This window comes from Takifugu rubripes, chromosome 4 (genome assembly GCF_901000725.2).
Source record: "Takifugu rubripes chromosome 4, fTakRub1.2, whole genome shotgun sequence".
In the NCBI taxonomy this organism is placed as follows: Eukaryota; Metazoa; Chordata; class Actinopteri; order Tetraodontiformes; family Tetraodontidae; genus Takifugu; species Takifugu rubripes.
The window spans coordinates 11,983,700-12,002,321 of record NC_042288.1 but is presented as its reverse complement, the minus strand read 5'-3'; the positions used below and the strand labels follow the sequence as shown (position 1 = coordinate 12,002,321).

General features: G+C 40.7%; 1 protein-coding gene across 3 annotated transcripts; it reads left to right on the top strand.

Annotated features, from left to right (window-relative positions):
• The first annotated feature begins 30 nt into the window (after positions 1-30).
• Positions 31-18,049, top strand: parga (poly (ADP-ribose) glycohydrolase a). Of its 3 annotated transcripts, none has more exons than XM_011603292.2 (18): positions 31-93; positions 736-798; positions 894-1,544; positions 1,643-1,745; positions 3,010-3,132; positions 3,214-3,294; positions 3,521-3,595; positions 6,565-6,657; positions 7,677-7,831; positions 9,317-9,396; positions 9,497-9,557; positions 9,870-9,945; positions 12,080-12,227; positions 14,159-14,237; positions 14,359-14,467; positions 14,604-14,709; positions 16,001-16,129; positions 16,752-18,049. In XM_011603292.2, the coding sequence occupies exons 2-18, from the start codon at positions 770-772 to the stop codon at positions 16,931-16,933; spliced, it is 2,280 nt and encodes a 759-aa protein (XP_011601594.2). In that variant the 5' UTR covers positions 31-93; positions 736-769; the 3' UTR covers positions 16,934-18,049. The 3 variants fall into 3 exon arrangements, with proteins under 3 accessions (XP_011601594.2, XP_011601593.2, XP_003964099.2); XM_011603291.2 differs by having other exon boundaries at positions 47-97; XM_003964050.3 differs by having other exon boundaries at positions 62-184.
• The last annotated feature ends 573 nt before the right edge of the window (positions 18,050-18,622 follow it).

The following is an 18,622-nucleotide window of genomic DNA, read 5'->3' as shown; positions in this document are numbered from 1 at the left end:
AACAATTTATGGCCCGCCTACTATACGAAAAAAACTGTTTTGATTGGACAATCTTCGGGTCGTCGGCGTTGGAGAGGAAGAACCGGAACACAAGTCAGTATGTGAAAATGATTGCATGTAAAACGAAAATAATTATTACCCAACGCGTGTAACTCCATTTTATTAAAGAAAACGTGGCATGCCTGTAAGTTGTTTTTTTTTAACTTTTACTTAAATTATACGGCGCAACATGTTGGAGTCATCTTAAAAGAATAATCAAAGCTAGCGAACAAATGCTAACTGTTTTTCAGCCAGTTAGGTGAGCCTAACCCAAAGCTTATTTTCGCTTTTTTAATTCTTATTATTAATAGTTTATAGGTGCAATGGTCATGTAATATATAGTTATATTTTAGGGGTAGATGTCAAATAAGCGTAGAACTGATCAGTATCAGCTAGTTGAAATTAGCGTCACTGAGCGGATGTACAAAATGAAGTCGCATTCTATTTATAATGTTCTGTCGAAGACTTTAAACCCGAAGAGAAATCTTGCCGGGCTAATAGGGCTCATACTGAGAAAACGATGCAGTATATAATTACTTTAGTGACTTATAGCTAAGTCATGCAAGCAGTGCTTGTTTTTGCGTGGCTCGACTTTCACCTTCAACTCAACAGTACAAAAATATCCCATAGTATTTTATATAGTAATATCCTAAAGTATTTCTTTTAATAACATGAAGGCCTTTCTTCTTTGAACAGCCTCTGTTTATGAATATTATCTGAACTTTGGAAGATGGATGAAGTGATGAACTCTCAGGAAAGGTAAAGTCAAGTTATACATAAAGGTTTTAGTTGTGCAAGATTTTTCTAACCTTGACACGTGATCATGAGTTGGTTTCGTCTTTCCTGTCATCCAGTGTGGCTCCTGACATCAAGGCTGAAGATCTAAAGGATGACCTTTCAAAAGCTAACGTAATAGATAAGAACGATGATGACCTCTGTGAAGCCAATACACAGGACATGTCACAAGACTGTTCTCAGACAGAGGGCACACAAAGTGTTCCATCATCCCAGACTTTGATGGACTGTGGTTCTGCTGGGGGACTTGAGGAATCTGACAATGCAAGTGGCAAAAATAACTTAACCGAAATAGAATTGTCTAATGGTCAGAAATCTAAAAGACCCAGTTCACCTGGTCCACAGCCTGCCAAAACTACTTGTGTTGCTGCAGACGCCTCAAATCAAAAACTCATCCTCTCACTCAAAAATAGTCCCAGGAAAGATGTAAATACTCCAAGTGATGCGGAGATGCTGAGTCCTACGAGCCCTTTATCTAAATCCACACTCTTCGACTGTTCAGAGAAGGATCACGACTCCACTGAGCAGGACTCTAGTTTTGCAATGTCCCAGGAAGTGGACTCCCAGGATGTTGTCGGGGACAATGATTCTGGATGTTCTGCTAAAGATGGGGTCCAACGTGACACCACAGAAACAGAAAATGCTGAGAGAGCAGAGTGTAGTGGTGCATGTGATTTAATCAAAAACCCATCAGGTGCAAGTTCTGAAAGGTAAATGTATTTGCTAACTTTTTCATATATCACAACTCCACATCATAAAAATGTCCACTCATAATTATCTTTCTTTGTTCTGTGTATAATATTTACAGTGGATGGTTGGGGACGCCCATAGATGAGCTGAACAGAATGCCCCAGTGTGCCCCTCCTTTTCCCCACCTGAGGGCACTACCTAATCACACTGTCACAGTCAGGGTGAGTTCAAACATTTTGCATGTAGTGCAGTGTGATAATGAGCAGGTGATTTGTGTGTTTTATCTACATTTGTTGTTCATTTTATGAAAATTGGTAAAGTAAAACTCACAGGCTAAAAGAAGTGAAGCCTCCCTTCCTCCCCTCACCTCAGTAGAACTCCTATAGGGAGTTGATGCAACCCAACAATCACATTTGATAAAACAGTTTCACATGTTCACTCTGGATATTTAGTTTTAAGGAAATTAAACTTGAAACTGCAAACTTTTAATTTATATTTGAAAAAATATATAAAAAGTCAGATTTTTTAACATCACATTATTTGCAATTTGGTCTCTGTCAGGTAGATTTAAAAGCTTAATTCTTATGCTTGTATTATGTATTGATATTGATCCGAAAGTGAAATAAAGAGCGGAGCAAGCGATGACATAACTGTAAATAACTGCCTGAAAAGGAGCAGGGTGAGGTTTATACTTATTAACTCCTGCCCCTAATTAACAATCAACAAAAATGTCTTTACCTGTGTTCCTTTGTCGTATATTAAAATATATTATCATTAACAGTATCACTACCATTACTGACTATGTCACCTTTATTATTATAATTATTGTGATTTAGTTGTATTATTGTATCTTTAACATCATTATTACCACCACTATTGCCATTATTACATCATTATCATCTCTACCTTACCACTTATACATAGATACATACATACCACACATATATACATATTTAATAATACCTTCCTAATTCATATACCGATCATAAAAACCTGATGTCTGGCCATTCCCTCAGTTCCATATTTAGACTGTTCCATAGCCTCACACCAAAAACAGAAACACAAAAGGTCCTTCTCGTCGTACGCATGGCAACGCGTATGACCCTAGATTGTTGCCTTCCTCTCTCACAGTGAACATTTTTGGACATTTGCGGGCAGTTGGTTGTTTTTTTTGCTTTGTGCATTATTTGAGCTGTTTGAAATTCCACCAAATCAGCAAAGTTAAATAAATGAGACCATAAAAATGATCGATATAATTTAGGATGTTGCAAATTATTGTTTTCTGTCGAATAAACAATGACATTGTACATTAGATTTGTAATTATTGCCCCAAACTTCAGTAACTTAACTTAATTATGGTGAGACCGGTGAACAGTACACAATGTGATGTGATTTTATAATCCAGGACCTGTTTGGCCTATGCAATTGTAACAGCAACCTGTAAAACTCTTTCCTCCCTCTTTTGCATTTTCTTTTTTCTTACAGACGGACCTTCTCAGAGAGGGAGAATTCCCTGTTTCATACCCAAGCAAGTTCAAAGATGCTTGGGATGACATGTCCGTGAAGATGCCCTGCTCCGATAAAAATCTGTTTCCCATGGAGACTGAAGTATACCACTGTAGTTGTGCTTTTCAAAATAAACAGTAGGAATACATGTCTTATTTTGATGTCTTTTTTTTTTTCATGCAGGTTGGAGGTAGGGTCCAAAGTAGATGGGATCTAATATGCAATGCCTTGCGGAGAGGATTCAAAAGTTCCCTGGATATTAGGGTAAGAATTCTCATTCAATCTATTCCCATTAAACAGAAAAATACAGGAAATAAAGTGATTTTTCTTTCTTGTATACTTATTCATGATCACTTATTTACGCTGTAATTAACTTTACTTTAACTCGATGTTATTCTAGAAAATGGCCACATGGGGGCGGAATTTACAACAAAAAAACATGTAGTTAACGTCATTGTGTTTTAGAAGTATTTCCAATTCTCTTTTGCAGGAAGCAATACTGACATACAACATAGCCCACACAAAGAAATGGGATTTCACCGCCCTTAACCTTCTTTGCACAGAGGTAAGCTGTGGAAAACCCGACAACCTCTAGCTGGGGCTGCACAAATATTAATCATAGAGATAAAAACATTTCCCCTGATTAATTCAAGCAATTAACAATTTGGAAAACATACCTTTATATTACCCTTAGTTCCTGTGTTATACTGTTTTTCCCCTTTTGTAGTGTATTTTTGGAGCTTTTGGTACTGTTATAAGTTCCGTTCCAAAACTAAAGGCAGCACGATATTTGCACCAGGGCCATGTAATTACATGCCTTGGAAAGTAAAATCTGTATTTATAATTTAAATCTATTAACTGTAATAAGCTTAATTTATGATACTAAACTAGAACAATACTTTTCTCTGTTTTGTTGTAAGCCAATCAGTGTTCGTCATCCCCCTCCCAGCACCTTGGAGTCTCGCGGGGGCAAGAAAGCATCAAGCAGTTAGAACAGATAATCACAGACCATGGCTGCAACAGCTGCTGTAGGTGAATCAAGGGAATATCTTTCATTTTGGTCTCCCTGCTCCATTTTTTCCAACACTTCTCAGCCATTTTCACATATTCAGGGACTTAAACAAACACAGTTTAGAGAAACATCTGGAAATGATGTGAAATGGCTTTACTGTGATCAGGAGATGTGTTGAATTATTTGAAAAGGAAGCAAATAATTCTTCCTGGGTGCTTTAATTGGTGCTTTTTAAGTAGTAGCAGCATTTTAATAGAGCTGTAACCATTGATTAGCGGTGCTGATACTTAAAATCCTCCATTCAAATCAATTTTAAAAACTGTCACGTGCCCCTTCTGATTATTGTTGCTCAAAATAATTTATCAGAGTGGAGCAGAGAGCTTCCCTGATCAATAGCTGCCTGAGCCTTTTTATAGGTTAGTCTAATTTAATTAAAAACTTCCATTAAATCTTTAGGGATGCTGAGTAAAGCCAGCAAGTGACTGCCAGGAATCTGTTGCATCAGCAACAACGTTTACTCAGCTTAGCACAGTATTTCCTTCAATTAATAATGCATTTGCTACTGAGGCTTTGTGACACACAGAATTTACGTCAAAACTTGAATTTCAGAAGACTTTCAAATGATTTTAGGTGTGGATGAAACTGCAGAAAATGAATAGTTAGTGTGCAGGGTTTCTTAGAGACTAAATATATCTGCTGTATATGCAGTAGCCATGACTGCCTCAGACAGGTTTCTTGACAAACGTTGCCAGTGGACTCATTTAGAGCATCCTAGTGAACAAGAATGATTAACAGCTGGAATTGTGCTGTCAATGTGCACCATCACAAGAGAGTAATCTTTTCCACACAGACGAATCACACAGAAATACTCAAATTCTGCTTTGTCAGTGCCCAATTTAATATGTTTAAAAGCTCTGTGATGGGTAATCTTTGACTGTAGACCAATTCCTAGCTTGAACTTTTCAACCAAAAATACATTGTTTAAAATGTAGAACCTTCCAAAAATTGGGGGGTGGGGGTTGTCAGGAAGGGCACTGCACAAAGAGCAGGGACTGACACTTGTATAATAGCTATCGAGTGGGGAGAATTAGATAGCCAAATAAGGGTCTGCCTGTAAATTGTCTTTGAGTTTTCTCATGCCAAATGAAACTGTCAGCATGTCCCTTTTTGATGAATGTCTGAGCAGACGTGCACACCCGGGAGGTGCACACCTGTAATTGTAAAAATAGCTTAAGAATATCATCAGAAAAGTACTCATGATTTAAACAAACAACTGATGATAATCTGGTCATGTAGTTTTCATACCTTTACGTCATTCACCTTTAAATATTTTTTTGACAGTCTTTTTTTGCAAACACTAAATAAAAGTTTTGTAACAATAATGATGTAATCACCTTTTAGCTGTAGGATTAAATACTTTTTAAAGTTATTATTTCAGTTTTCACAGGCTGAAACCAGCTGATATGACTTGGAGTAAAGCAAGTGACCACATTGCATTCATTACGTGCTTATTGGCTGTTCTGCTGGAGCTCAGTCTGTGCTGTCGATGCTGAAGGTGCAGTTTGTATGTAACCTCTGTGTTACTGTAAGTGCCGATCGCTGTAGCCAAGGAGGAGATGGGAATCATCCCCCTACCCTCATTTTGCTGCATCACCAGCTTCCATCTATTAGTCCCACAGGAGCGCTTTATGATGTCTGCCAGCTCATTACTTCTGACAGGATTTAGTCAGGCTGCTCTGTGGCTGTATAAATGCCCCCCGGTCCAATCACACACCAAAGACTTTTGGCTGGAAATTAAACCGCCCTACCACACGCCTCACAATTGGCCATTTGCATTTGCTCCGAGAGGGCTATTTAATCAGCAAGAGCCTCCTGCTCACCTTTACAGAATAAGCCGAGTGATTGATACAGGCAGCGCACGTTGCCACTATGCTCGTAATTGATTGTGCTGTAAATCTGAGCCTATGATGGAATAACCGGTTGTTTATTTCAGAGAACATTGCACATGCTTGCTGAGCTAAGCTGCAGACTGAGGTATGAGCATCTCAGATGTGGCAATCTCGCTGCCAGATGAACGGTCGTTTCGGCCGGAACATGTCGTTTTTATAAAATTTGATTTATTTTCCCCCATCCCTGCACCAGTAAGAGGCACTTGGAAGAAACATTTTCAGGTTGCTTTTGCATCTCCTGGTAGCTCTGTACCAGTTGTGTGAATACATTTTCTCTTTTTATTTTTTTAATTTTTTAATATACTTGTTCACTTTGACTCAAAAAAGTAGATCAAGGTATCCTTTTTTTGTTATAGATACCATGCCAAGGTATTCCAGAAATACCTGAGGGAAGAATTCATGATTATAATAGTCTAAAGGTTAATCATAGAGTTCATCAAATTTAAAACTCTAGTTTAAAAAAAAAATGTTATAATTATATCAGAGATTTAACTAGAAAAAACAAATTCTAGATGTTTTGTTTCACGATTTAATACTAAATCTGTCCACACATCTTTTTTGTCCAACCAACAGTGTCTGGAGGACTGTGAGAAGCAACACTTGTTTGAGGTCGTGCTACCAGCTATGGTTGACCTGGCGCTCAGTGCACCCAGCCTCTGCACTATGGCAAGTACAATTTAGCAATTTTTAAGGGATTTATTTGTGGTGGTGAGACATTACATAAGATGGGCTCATGAGTTACAGCTGTTAGATAAGGAGTGGTCCTTTTGGGTCCACATGAAGGCCTGCTTCATTAGAGATGAGAGCAGGGAGAGGAGCCGTCTGTCTCATGTTCAGTCATCCATCTGATGTGTTGCGCTCATGAAATGTAAAAATCTGTCTTTTCCCCGGACCTTCCACACCCACCATGTGAGCAGCGTATGCTAAAAACAGGATTTGATATCACCCCGTCAAATCCCAGAGGCCCTTAATTTCATTCCCAGTAAATGGGGCTGATACATGTCAGAGATGGTTTAAATGTCATCCCCATTTGTCTTCATATTTTCCTCCCCATCAGTAATCATTCACTGTCTTCAATTAGAGCAATGTAAGAATTCTGAGGTCGGTATTTTTGTAATTCGCTTATCTAGTTCAGAGTCCTCGGTTTAATTGAATAAAGCAGATTTACTGCCCACTCACAGCTGGATGGGAAACTCCTCTTTTCCTGGAGGCAGAATTAGGGGCCGAATGTCAAGGATGCTGGCGTACGTAGATAAAAATGGACGTTTTTGAGGATTCACCTCCAGATCACTCCTCTGTTGCATGAAGCTCTGTGATTCCTTGTTTTGTGGCAAGGAGCGTCAAGGCTAACGTCTACGTGCGTTATTAGTGCTGGTATTGATCTGCTAACTGTGCAGCCTTGGGAGACTCTTTAGCCCTAATCAGGGAAGATGGATGCACCCCTTGTGTGTGACTGCACAAACCTGGAGGAGAGCAAGAAAACCAGGACCTTAATTACTACCACCATTTACCTAATGGGACTCCCTGTCTCTTCTGCTTGTTGGATTGCTAAACCAATTATCTACTCCCACTTGCCCTCAGACCCACCGCTGTGTGCCTACCTGACTCATCTGCGATTTTGTTTATGTCTGTTAGTCTCCACTTTAAGTTTTAATGTGCATTTCTCCTCATACTGTCTTTTTCAGCCAATTCCCCTTCTCAAGACAAGGATGAACCACTCCCTGACTCTATCTCAGGAGCAAATAGCCTGCCTTTTGGCCAACGCCTTCTTCTGCACATTTCCCAGACGCAATTCCCGAAAGTCAGAGTACGGCAACTACCCCGAGATCAACTTCTACAGGTAAACTAGAATATTGGGAGCTCACTGGGGGGGGTAACTGGGGGTAAGGATATTTTAAGTAGTAGAATTCACAGGGAGTGGCTATCAAATACAGCACTCAGGGGGCATATTCAGAGGAAAAGTAACTGATTTCCATAAGGGGGCACTACTGCCTTAAAGAAAAAAATATTACCCTTTATTTATTTTTTATCACATCACAGTAATTTTTTGGACAAGTCATCCAATCCTCTAAAGCCCATTAAGCAAGTGTGCCGTCATTCTACAGTACAATGATTTTTATAGATTGACTCCACACCTGTCTGTCCTGTAGATTTACATTCTCTTTGGGATAGAATATGTAGAGATCTAATATGATTATGTATATTAAATTGTGCAGCTATAGTTTTTATAGTGTGACCTGATGATGGGCCGTTCTTATCATTTTTTTTAGAAGGCATATGTCACACAGCAGTGGAGAAGCATATATTATTTGTGTTTCAGACATTGTAGGTCAACTCTGGGTGTTTTACTAATCCTGGCATTAAAACCACTGACCAGGAGTCATTCGCTCCGTCATGGTAGTCAGACAGAGTCTCGGTATCGATTATGTGTGATTTGTTGGACACACAGACAGCCATGCAGATGAAGCCCCCCTCCGCCTGACTTCACATGAAATGTTAGTGGCAGGCAAAGTAAAGTGGATTCTGTAATAATGTAAGCATTGATTCCCGCCGCATCGGGCCGCTTTCTTGGGACTCACACAGTTCCGCCTTCACTGTCACTATTTCTGAGGCAAAAACCAGGAGAAGAGGGCGGCCGAAAAATCTTGGTGTATCAGAGATGAGACAAGACAACCACTGCAGTCTAAAATGGGCTCTGGATCGTTACCAGCCCTCCCCTTCTGCTCTAATTGAGGGAGTGTCCATCACTGTGCTTATCGTCCACAGCGGTACTCGGTCTTGGACACCCAGAGCAGCAAGCAATCTGCTGATTGCTGTTTTGGCACAACTGTCAAGGTTTGTCCTCCATTAAGTGATGGATGGAATTAAGAGGGAGCAAAGAAAGCAGATGTGTCTGTTTACCCTGTGTTTTTCTGCGTTAGGGAAATGGCGTAGGAAACCCAATAAAAAGTTTGTCAACAGTGAAAGCTCATTAGTGAAAAATAAAGCCCGTGTGTTTGGGTTTGAATGGAGGCGCCACAGGATGGTCTCTCTTATTTTTTGAGGCGGAATATTGCCTAATTATGGCTATTTTTCAGTGAGGATGCTGTCTCAAAATAATGCAACGTCTCCAGACTATCAAATTTTCTGCCATTTTAAAAAAATACATCCCACGTGACACTTGTCGGCTGAATATTGATGTGTTGTTATAATGCTAAGTCCTTAGGCTGTTCCAGTGTGAGGAAGAGGGTGAAGATGGAATAGTGGTTTAAAAGATTGTCCCAACCTGTAATTGTCCTCCTGTTGTGCACCAAGCTGGGTGTTTGATTTTTGCTTTCCGTTCCAGGTTATTTGAAGGTTCTTCAATGAGGAAAATCGAAAAGTTAAAAACACTGCTGTGTTACTTCAGGAGAGTTACACAGAACAGTAAGTAAATATCCCAACTGAGAGCAATTGATTTTTTCTTTATTTATCTGTTGCCGACAGTATTTATTTATTAAAACCCATTTGTTGTTCTTTTTTCAAGGGCCCAAGGGTCTTGTTACATTCACAAGGCAAACATTAAACAATCCTCCAAACTGGGAAAGGTAGGCTGATGACTAACAAACATACATTTAATCGCCTGTCTTTATCACTTTTTCAGTGTTAATTTCAGTATAAACAAATTAAGTTCTAACTACTTTCAGCTGCAGAGTTGATGGCTTCATTGAAGGCTTTAGTGATGATTTAAATTCATGAAGCACGACTGAAAAATGTTCACCACAGACACAAACATTTAACAAAAGTGTTTTGATGAAAATGCAAGCAAGCGTTAACTTGCAGTACCTCATCCTTCTTCCTCCCCGAGCCTGTGCATACGCATCCAAAAATAATCCAAAGTTTCCTGTTTTCCTCTCCAGCTCCCAGAAACAGTTAACACGTCTGCATATCAGTTGTCGAGGCACCATTGAGGATGATGGTTACGGAATGTTGCAGGTAAGAAATCCTTTAATTTCAATGGTACATTCACAGAAACCCCTCAGTGCCTTATTTAACGCCGAGTGTGTTCAGAACTTCGTAATGGTCTTGAGAATGGCTGAAGGTGTATTTGAATGCTGTGAGAAATTGTTGAATATATTTGCATTTTTTAAAAATGTTGTCGTGGCCTTGCCCCTCTACACCCAGCTGACCTCCATGGTCATATATGCTCCATATGCTCCTCTCAATCACTCCAGTCTTTGTCTGTTGCACCAAATTCAAGCAGGAAGCTGAGAGGGGGGCTTCACTTTCTCAATCTCTGCCTCTAACCTTTGGAGTCAGCTCTCTCTACACATCAGGCAGGCTGGCTCACTTGCTCTTTAATAAATGGTTCCAAAAAATCGCTCTCTTTTTGGCTTTTTAACCATTTTTGGCTTCTGACCCTATATTTATACACTATGTCTTTTTCAGTGTTTTTACTTGAATCTTAGCTTTTATCATCTTCTTTTGTGCACAGCACTTTGATACAATTTGGGGTGTTTTTATAAATGCAATTTAGAAATAATTTAAATCATGATGATTTTACAGGATTTCTTGAGACGTTGCTCTTTGGCGTACTAAACCAGCTGCTTTATTTAAAGCTTTTATTTCCTACGTTTAATTCTTTGGTCAGTGCTACTGGTTTCTGACTCTTTAAGTTTTGTCTGAACCTGATCTCAGTCAGTGAGCCCAATCACACTTTATTTGGAGACTAACATGCCCATGGACACTCAGACATGTGATGCATTATCCTAACAACATGGTTGTTGGGTTGGAAAAGAGCCAATTTCTCTTAAAATAGCAAATTGTCTGATTTGGTGCCGGATCTAAGACGGCGTCCTCTGTGTTCCAGTTTGCCTGCTTGATGCTTTTCTCCTTTCTGTTGTGACAGCTGATGTATTCACTTGAGTAGTTCAGAGAAGCAAAGGATGGAGGAAAGGACCCAAGGGTGGGGGATGAGGGAAGAGAGTGTGCACGGGGGGGTAAGAGATTTGGGTTTTGTCTCACTGGGGTAGCTGGGCCACAAGTCCTGCAGGAGGATTGATGGCTACCTCTGCAGGCCAGTCGAAGGCGGTGTGTTGCGTTTCGATAGGCCAAAGTGGGCTGTCATTCTGTCAGGAGGTGAGACGTGGAGGAGGGTTAGGGGTGAACCAGTGAAGGAGGTGAGGATTTGAGCGACTGTTTAGAACACACACACACACACACACACAAACACACTCACTGTCACACAGATTGACGTTGCTGTGGGCCAGTGAGCAGAACCTTCGCCCTTGACAGACTGTTTAAATAGCAGCATGCTGATTGAACGGACTGTCTTCTTACACACGCCACAGAAACAAAAGGTGGCGTTAAATAACCTGGGGTGTGAATGTCACATGGAAATATTTCAACACGGGAAATGTTGGCCCAGAGCTACAACCGCAGTTGCGACGGGATCAATATGTTTGTTTCCCAGAAGATTCATAGAAACCGGACTGTTTCGCAATCTTGTGATCAGAAAAGATAAGCTTAGCTTAGCCTCTGTTAATTATTATTGATATGCGTCCAATACGGTGGTCAAACCAGTTTGGTCTCGCACTAATGACAACAATGTAATTAGGGTTTAGATTGTTGCTGATCTGCTGAATCTGTCTAATTTGTTTTCCTCTCTTCCTTCTTATTATCGGGCTAAATAATGACAAACTGAGGGTGACTCAAATCCCCACTTTTCATACTGTATGCTTTTTGCCTAAATATATGCCATCGCTGTGCTCATTTTTGGCTGTAATCTTTTATTTGTGCCTGAATTATCTCTCGATTTCTTGCATTTTTTTGTGGTTTCCTGATTTGATTATTTACGAGCAGGAAACAGTGCAGCGATTAGTAGACATCTATCTGTGTTAGATTCCCACAACAGTGACGGGTAATAAGGAGACCCTAATCGATTCATTTGTTTAAATAATGAAGGTAGCCGAGAGAAGAACTATAAAGTTTAGCCTGACTAAGGCTATTATAAACACCATGTTCATCCAATGGGGATTTGACACAGTTTGTCAAATGAGCCTCTTACTTTTTAAAGAAGTGGTGAGAAACCAAAGGGGCTGTAAATTGAGTCTTATTATTTCTCTTCTAGGTGGACTTTGCAAACAGGTTTGTCGGTGGAGGAGTAACGGGACACGGACTGGTCCAGGAAGAAATTAGATTTGTGATAAATGCAGAACTGATCGTCTCTCGCCTTTTTACCGAAGCTTTGGAACATGATGAATGCCTTATTATCACAGGTACACACACAATAGTGACCTAAACTTAAACCAAAATATGACCTTAATTTAAACCTTAAAAAAAATGCTAATTATTGGGACGGGCAGTTATGGACTTCCTCTGTCACGGCCCTTATTTTAGTCTGAAATACAGGTAAAGGAGCTTTAATGGGCAGTCTGCAGGATTCCATTATTGCCACGTCTCTGTTTTAATTTATATTAAACTGTGGATATAGTGCATTGTGTGATTTCAGTGATTAAAAGTAATAGAGGATTGCACAGGTATCTTAGCTTTTCTAGTAGTAAGCCTCACACTGACTGCATGTCTACTCAAGTTTTCCTTGTTTATCTGCTTCTATCCCTCATCCTTTCGTCCGGTCCGAATATAAATTCCTTCCATCGATTCACCTGGTTCTGCCCGGTTATCCTTCATTTCTTTCCGGCAGGATTGCTCTATTTTTCAACCTCCAACGCTCTCAGTCCACCTCTGGAAATGTTCTGCCCTCTCATTCACCTTCCTCCCCCTCTTTGGACATCCCTGGCACTTAGATGAAACCTGCCCTCCGCTCAGCATAATGACGAGCACAGATTACAGTTCTGTCTCTTCCCTATGGGTGGGACGAACCACAAGTTAGTAAAACAGACTTAAAATAAACTGGGACTGATCCATACATGCAGTTCTCTACCTGGAGAAAGGAAGAAGCATATTGACGGGCCAAAATACAACAGGGTTGGGTCTTACATTCTCTGCCGCAATGGCAATAGCTGTAGTTTATAATGACGTGTAATAGAAAAGGAATAATATTGCTCTGCCTGTTTATTCCACCAAACAGACACGCATGTTCCAGTTCTCTTTATTCAATTTTAAAATCAATTTCTGTCTCTTTTACGACCACTATCGGCTGTCATGTACGGCGCCCTGTTTTTTCCATCGGTTTTATTTAACCCTCATCTTCTTCAAGTCACCTTCATTGCCTCCTTGCCTGTTGGCCATTACTCTAGCTCCCTCCCTCCTTCCCTCCCTCCTCCTCCTCCTCCTCTCCACTTAACTTTATTACATTTGGACAGAAAGGAATTTATGGCCCAACTAAGGTCGTTGCTTCTCTAATGGAATGGGCCAGTTGCGTCAAAGATTCATTGAAGTCATGCAGAATATTCTTTGCACGACCGTAAGCCAAATCTTTTCTTCTCCATCTTGCTCCGTCTTCATCTCGCCTTGTTTTCCTTAGTTTAGACGTCCGGTGCATTTGACTCTCAAATGTCACTCTATCAGTTTACTGATCAGTGGGCGCAGATGTAATCTACTGGTGGCAGCCTCTATCTGTGGGCGGTTTCCTGGATGGGAAGGATGAAGGTGAAGGAGGATGTCTGATAGAGGAAGTCATGTGAGCGGCCAGCTGTTTGATATGAGGAGTTAGTGGAGCTGTAGGAGGGATTTAATGCGGCTGGATTATTAGTCGCCCAAACAGGATGGTAATATCACACGTTTTTCATGATTTTTGCTAGAAAAACAGTTTTCACACATTCTTCCTTCTTGTTAAGGGCAAAAATGAGTATTTTTATAAACATCATGTGCTTGGCTCTCAAGGAGATGTACTGCATCATACCAGTATAGATCGTATAAGAGATAATGTTTTAAAACCTTCCCAGTTACTGAATGATATTGTGGTGCTGGTGCCATGCAGGCATTTTAATTCCCTCCTCTCAGTTCCATCCATTTCTTCCCATTATGGCTAAAAGCTTTTCATTTCAAAGCCCAAAGCGGGCTGCTTATTAAATCAATGCCCTTTATTTATGACAATCCAATCCACACTGATACTCATGTAGGCAGCACAAAAAGCTCTAAATTAGATTTAAGAATTAAGTTGCAGAAACAGATTTAGGCCCACCGCATCCTCTCAATACTGAGTTATTTGTGGTCTGTTTTTTTCACCAACCATCTTTTTCTTCAGGAACTGAACAGTACAGTAAATATTCAGGCTATGCTGAGAGTTACAAATGGGTGCAGCACGACGAAGACAAGACTCCCAGGTATCGTTTGCTCATAATCCCGTGTAATTAAGTATTTGGGTTGTGAAATTATAAACCAAATCGCTATAAAAAGAAGGTAGCAGGATCCTCATCTCTTCTGTTATTTTTCCTTCCTCTCCAGTGATGAGTGGCAGAGGCGATGCACAGAAATTGTGGCCATTGACGCTCTTAAATTCAGACACTACCTGGAGCAGTTTTTGCCTGAGAAGATCCTAAGAGAACTCAACAAGGTGCGAAACTGTCCTTTTTTTTAAATAGCTATATTAGCTCATCCCCCTAAAACGAATCCTTAAAAGGTGTAACCTGTTTTTAATGCCCAGATGAACCATTTTCTAGTTGTAATTTTATCCTCCTACCTTTTTCCAGGCTTACTGTGGGTTCTTCAGAAACAACTACAAAAGCAAGCACCTCTCCGCAGTCGCCACGGGCAACTGGGGCTGCGGAGCTTTTGGCGGAGACACGCGACTCAAAGGTATCATTAACCTTTTATTCGGCACGTGTTGAATAGAATGCCACTTATTCGGCCCTTTTAGAATGTTCACCTGAAAAAGAAAAACTGTAAAGTTGCGATTCAGGTGGGAGAAAACGGAACATTTAACAGTAGAACTTCTGTCTGTGATTGACAGGGTTGCATCTGGGTTCTCTCTCGCTTCCCTGTAGTCAATTAGTAGCTCCCCCAGGGTGTCAGTTACCTGCACCCACCCCCCCTCCCCATTATTGACTGGCTGGCATACATTTATGTTTTCCATTAAAAGGGCAATTGATTACAGGGAAGGAGCGCCATAAATCCCAGCCGACGCAGGTCTCTCTGGGCTCACACATCATCACTCTTGATAAGCTAAAGTCCGCTCAAGTGCGCCCCACTGCAGAATTTGGCCTTTTTCAGTCACATTTTCCCTCATTTTAATTCACAAATTATATATCAGTAGCTCTTTTTTATTGTAACATTGTGATTGTTGGAGATTTGAATTTCCCCCTAGACTGAAGAAGTCATTGACATCCGAACACGTCGTATTTTGATCCATATTCTTCTTTTAATTCTTTTTACGAACTAATTGTAATTGAACAGCTGTTAACATTTTTTTTCTTGAAAAACTGAAACCTGTTTACAGTCACATCGATGTGTTTCAGTGTTGGTTCCTGTAGAATTGGAGCAGTTAATTTCCTTTATAGCCTCGTATAATAGATCTATTGGACTATTCACAATGTCCCTGAGGATGGTATTAGCTTCCAGGGACCCCCGCCCATTAGCCCTGGAATTAGCATAGCCGGTATTTTTAGAAGCAGCAAAAGTGTTTTTCCATCATGATACTGGAGCTGACTTGGATTGTAGCATTTGCATAAGACCGCCATAATGTTGTTGTCAAGATTACAGACCTTTACGGTGTAATGGCTTCCTGTATTTATTCATCTGGAATCAATATCCGTTCCAATAAATATTTAAAAGTGTTTTTGATTGAATGCACATGTTAAAGCTCTGCTGCTGCTGGTGGGTTATTTACTCTCCTGGTACAGCAGTTGCCTTTGTCATTTCTGGTGATTCTGCCTGAAGTCATAACTTGTCCTGTTTGTGACCATGAGGTCATAATTCATAATTAGGTTATTTATATTTTAGCTTACTGTTATTTTAGCAGTTTGTTTTCTCACATGATGTAAGCTGACCTTGAAAGTTTTCAAAGTAATCTAAATCAATTGTGTTATTATGACCACTATTACTACTAGCGCCAGTAATAATCTTTTTGTCCTGCTCGTCTCTCTTTCAGCATTGATTCAGCTCATGGCGGCGGCAGAAGCCGGGAGAGACGTGGCGTACTTCACCTTCGGAGATGCTCAGCTCATGAGAGATGTTCACACAATACACTCTTTCCTCACGGACAAACGAGTCACTGTCGGTACGTCTTGCACGCCAACCCAAATTTGTCGTTTTGTTGTGCGAGTTTCTGCCTTTGGCGCAATCACTCGCACACACACGCACACGCACACATACACACCGACAGTAAATTACATCTTGAGCAGGAACGGCGATGTCGTCAGCCTCTGCAGGGGCCGCGGGGCTCCTGAGGCTCTCACCACACAGTGTCTTTGTTGGCGTCATCGGTTCAGGGTGCATAAATAACAGAATGCACTTCATCTCTACCTTAAGTTATTCCACTTTATGGGCCATCTTCCTTCCTCGCCCATCCGTTCGGTCTCGGCTGCAGAGTGGATTACTGCCTGGACTGACCCCTGCCTCTTTCCTCCCCCTCCGTTCATTTTTCTTGCGCTGACATTTATTGAGGCCTTTCAGAGAAATACCCCTCTAGCCATCCATTTCCTAAAGTGGAGCTACAGTGAAAAAGCTTGTGGCGTGGGTGTGCGTCTGTGCGGGATTTATAAATGAGCCAAACAATCATTCATTTTTCCTCAGATTTATTTCTTTTACTTGTTCAAGTCTCCTGTGTTTTCAGTAGTTTCTCCTCTCTTTTTGTCTCCTCTTCTCTTCTTACCTCTTCCCCCTGTACTCCCCCTTCTCAGGGATGCTGTTCACCCTTTTGAATCAGTACTCCAGCCTGGTGTGTATGAACCGTCACACGGCTCGACGTGAAGAAAGCCTCTACAGATTCATCCAAGAGAGAGTCTCCTCCCGCACCCCAGCCAACGATGAGGAGCCCAGCGGGGATTCCGCGGCGTTGGCTGGGGTGCTGGACCTTCTTTAAGCAGGAGAGAACTGCAGCTCAGCCTGCCTCCATCATCACTACACATCGAGGCTCCAGGTTAAAAAAAAAACACCACAATGTGCTGTCAACACTTACAGTGTTACTAGTCTCTCACACACACACACACACGCTCCCTTTAAGTTTGTAATCCTGACACATGAACAACCAAAACACGACTCTGCCTTCTTTGGTGGCGTTTGTTGTGATGCCGCCTCGTGTGTTAACAATGTTTGAGAGATTCTAGCAATAGTAAATCCTGGTTGCTGTTAGGTGTTGAGTCAACGTGTGGAATTATTTTTTTCCTTCGCTTCCAAATGTGGCTGAATATCACGCATGTTTGTGGAAAGGTTCCATTAATAATATTCCATATTATGGGATGCTTCTTCTGTTCAACAGTATTTTTCATGTGCCCAGATGGCGGTACAGCAAATAAATGCAGAGAGCTGCTGAGATTCCATACTGTAGTCTATGCATGGCAAACATTTATTGATCAAACACGCTGCTCTTTTTTTCCCTTGTATGATGTCAGTGTTATTCTTATTGATTCATTAAATCTGCCATTGTGAGAGAAGAATATCCGACTTGTAATTCCATCTCAGCTCGCCAGTTTATTAGAAACTAGGAAAAAAGCAGAACTCAGCCAAGCAGGTCCCACAAATTGTGACTTACACACACATACACTCTCAATTATGGGTGTGTGTGATAGAGGCAGTAGAAATACAAGGTTGGCTGACATTGAAGGTTACCCATTGTAAGAAGCTCTTGGTCCGTTGTTAACATTTCCTGAAGAATTTCGTTAAAATCCATTCATAACTTTGAGTTATTTTGCCAACAGACAAACGAGCAAACGCCGGTTGTCACCTGCCCCCCTTGGCGGAGGTAATAATGTAACCACTCTTATTCTCATGCAGGGGGAGGAAATCCAGAATTACTGTACTGGTTAGTTTTTAAAAATCATTACCTTTTATTTTTATATATAATTCTATATTTTATTTTGTTCACATTCATCATTGTATAGTTATGAATTAACCTGTAAATCTGACCGAAGTTTAGGTTGGTTATGAAGGTTGGTGATATTCTCTCAATACGTTTTAATTAAAATGTATCCTGTTGAAATGTTTTTTCTCCATTCAACACCGTGCAATGACCAAAACCCTTACGCAAATATTTGTAGCTATTCTAGCGCAGCCTCACTTAACTCACGATGTTTTAATCTTTAATGCAACTCCAATACATTGCACTAATTATGTCATAGATCACCTCTGAATATCAGATTTTAGAATGTCGCTTTCATCAGAACGGAGAAAAAAAAAAATCTTATTTTAGCCGTGCTCGGCACCAGGGATTTGTCACATCATTTAATGAAATCATGCATTATTTAATCATTGATTGATTTTGGTGATAGAACGTGCACCAAAGGGCTTTCAGACAAATTTGATTCTGCCTCCAAACATGCTTTATTAGATAAATTATAAACACTCCTGTGACGTAGCCTTCGTAATTGGCGTGTAGGCTTGGCGTTGGTAAGCGGATTACACATTATCCTCCACCTCTGCTCTTTGTACTGAGTAAGGCAGCAGCTGAGAGTCAGGCTCGTGCAAAATGGTTTGTTTTGGCCCGACTGACTGTTGATGACCTCTGTCGTGTGGAAGTGAACTTCAGGACACTGGTGCCACCTTCCTCTCAGAC

Coding starts and splice junctions, on each gene's coding strand:
- parga (XM_011603292.2), top strand. CDS start 770: ATGGATGAAGTGATGAACTCTCAGGAAAG. Junction 1,545..1,642: donor TCAGGTGCAAGTTCTGAAAG/GTAAATGTATTT, acceptor TAATATTTACAG/TGGATGGTTGGGGACGCCCA. Junction 3,295..3,520: donor AAAGTTCCCTGGATATTAGG/GTAAGAATTCTC, acceptor TCTCTTTTGCAG/GAAGCAATACTGACATACAA.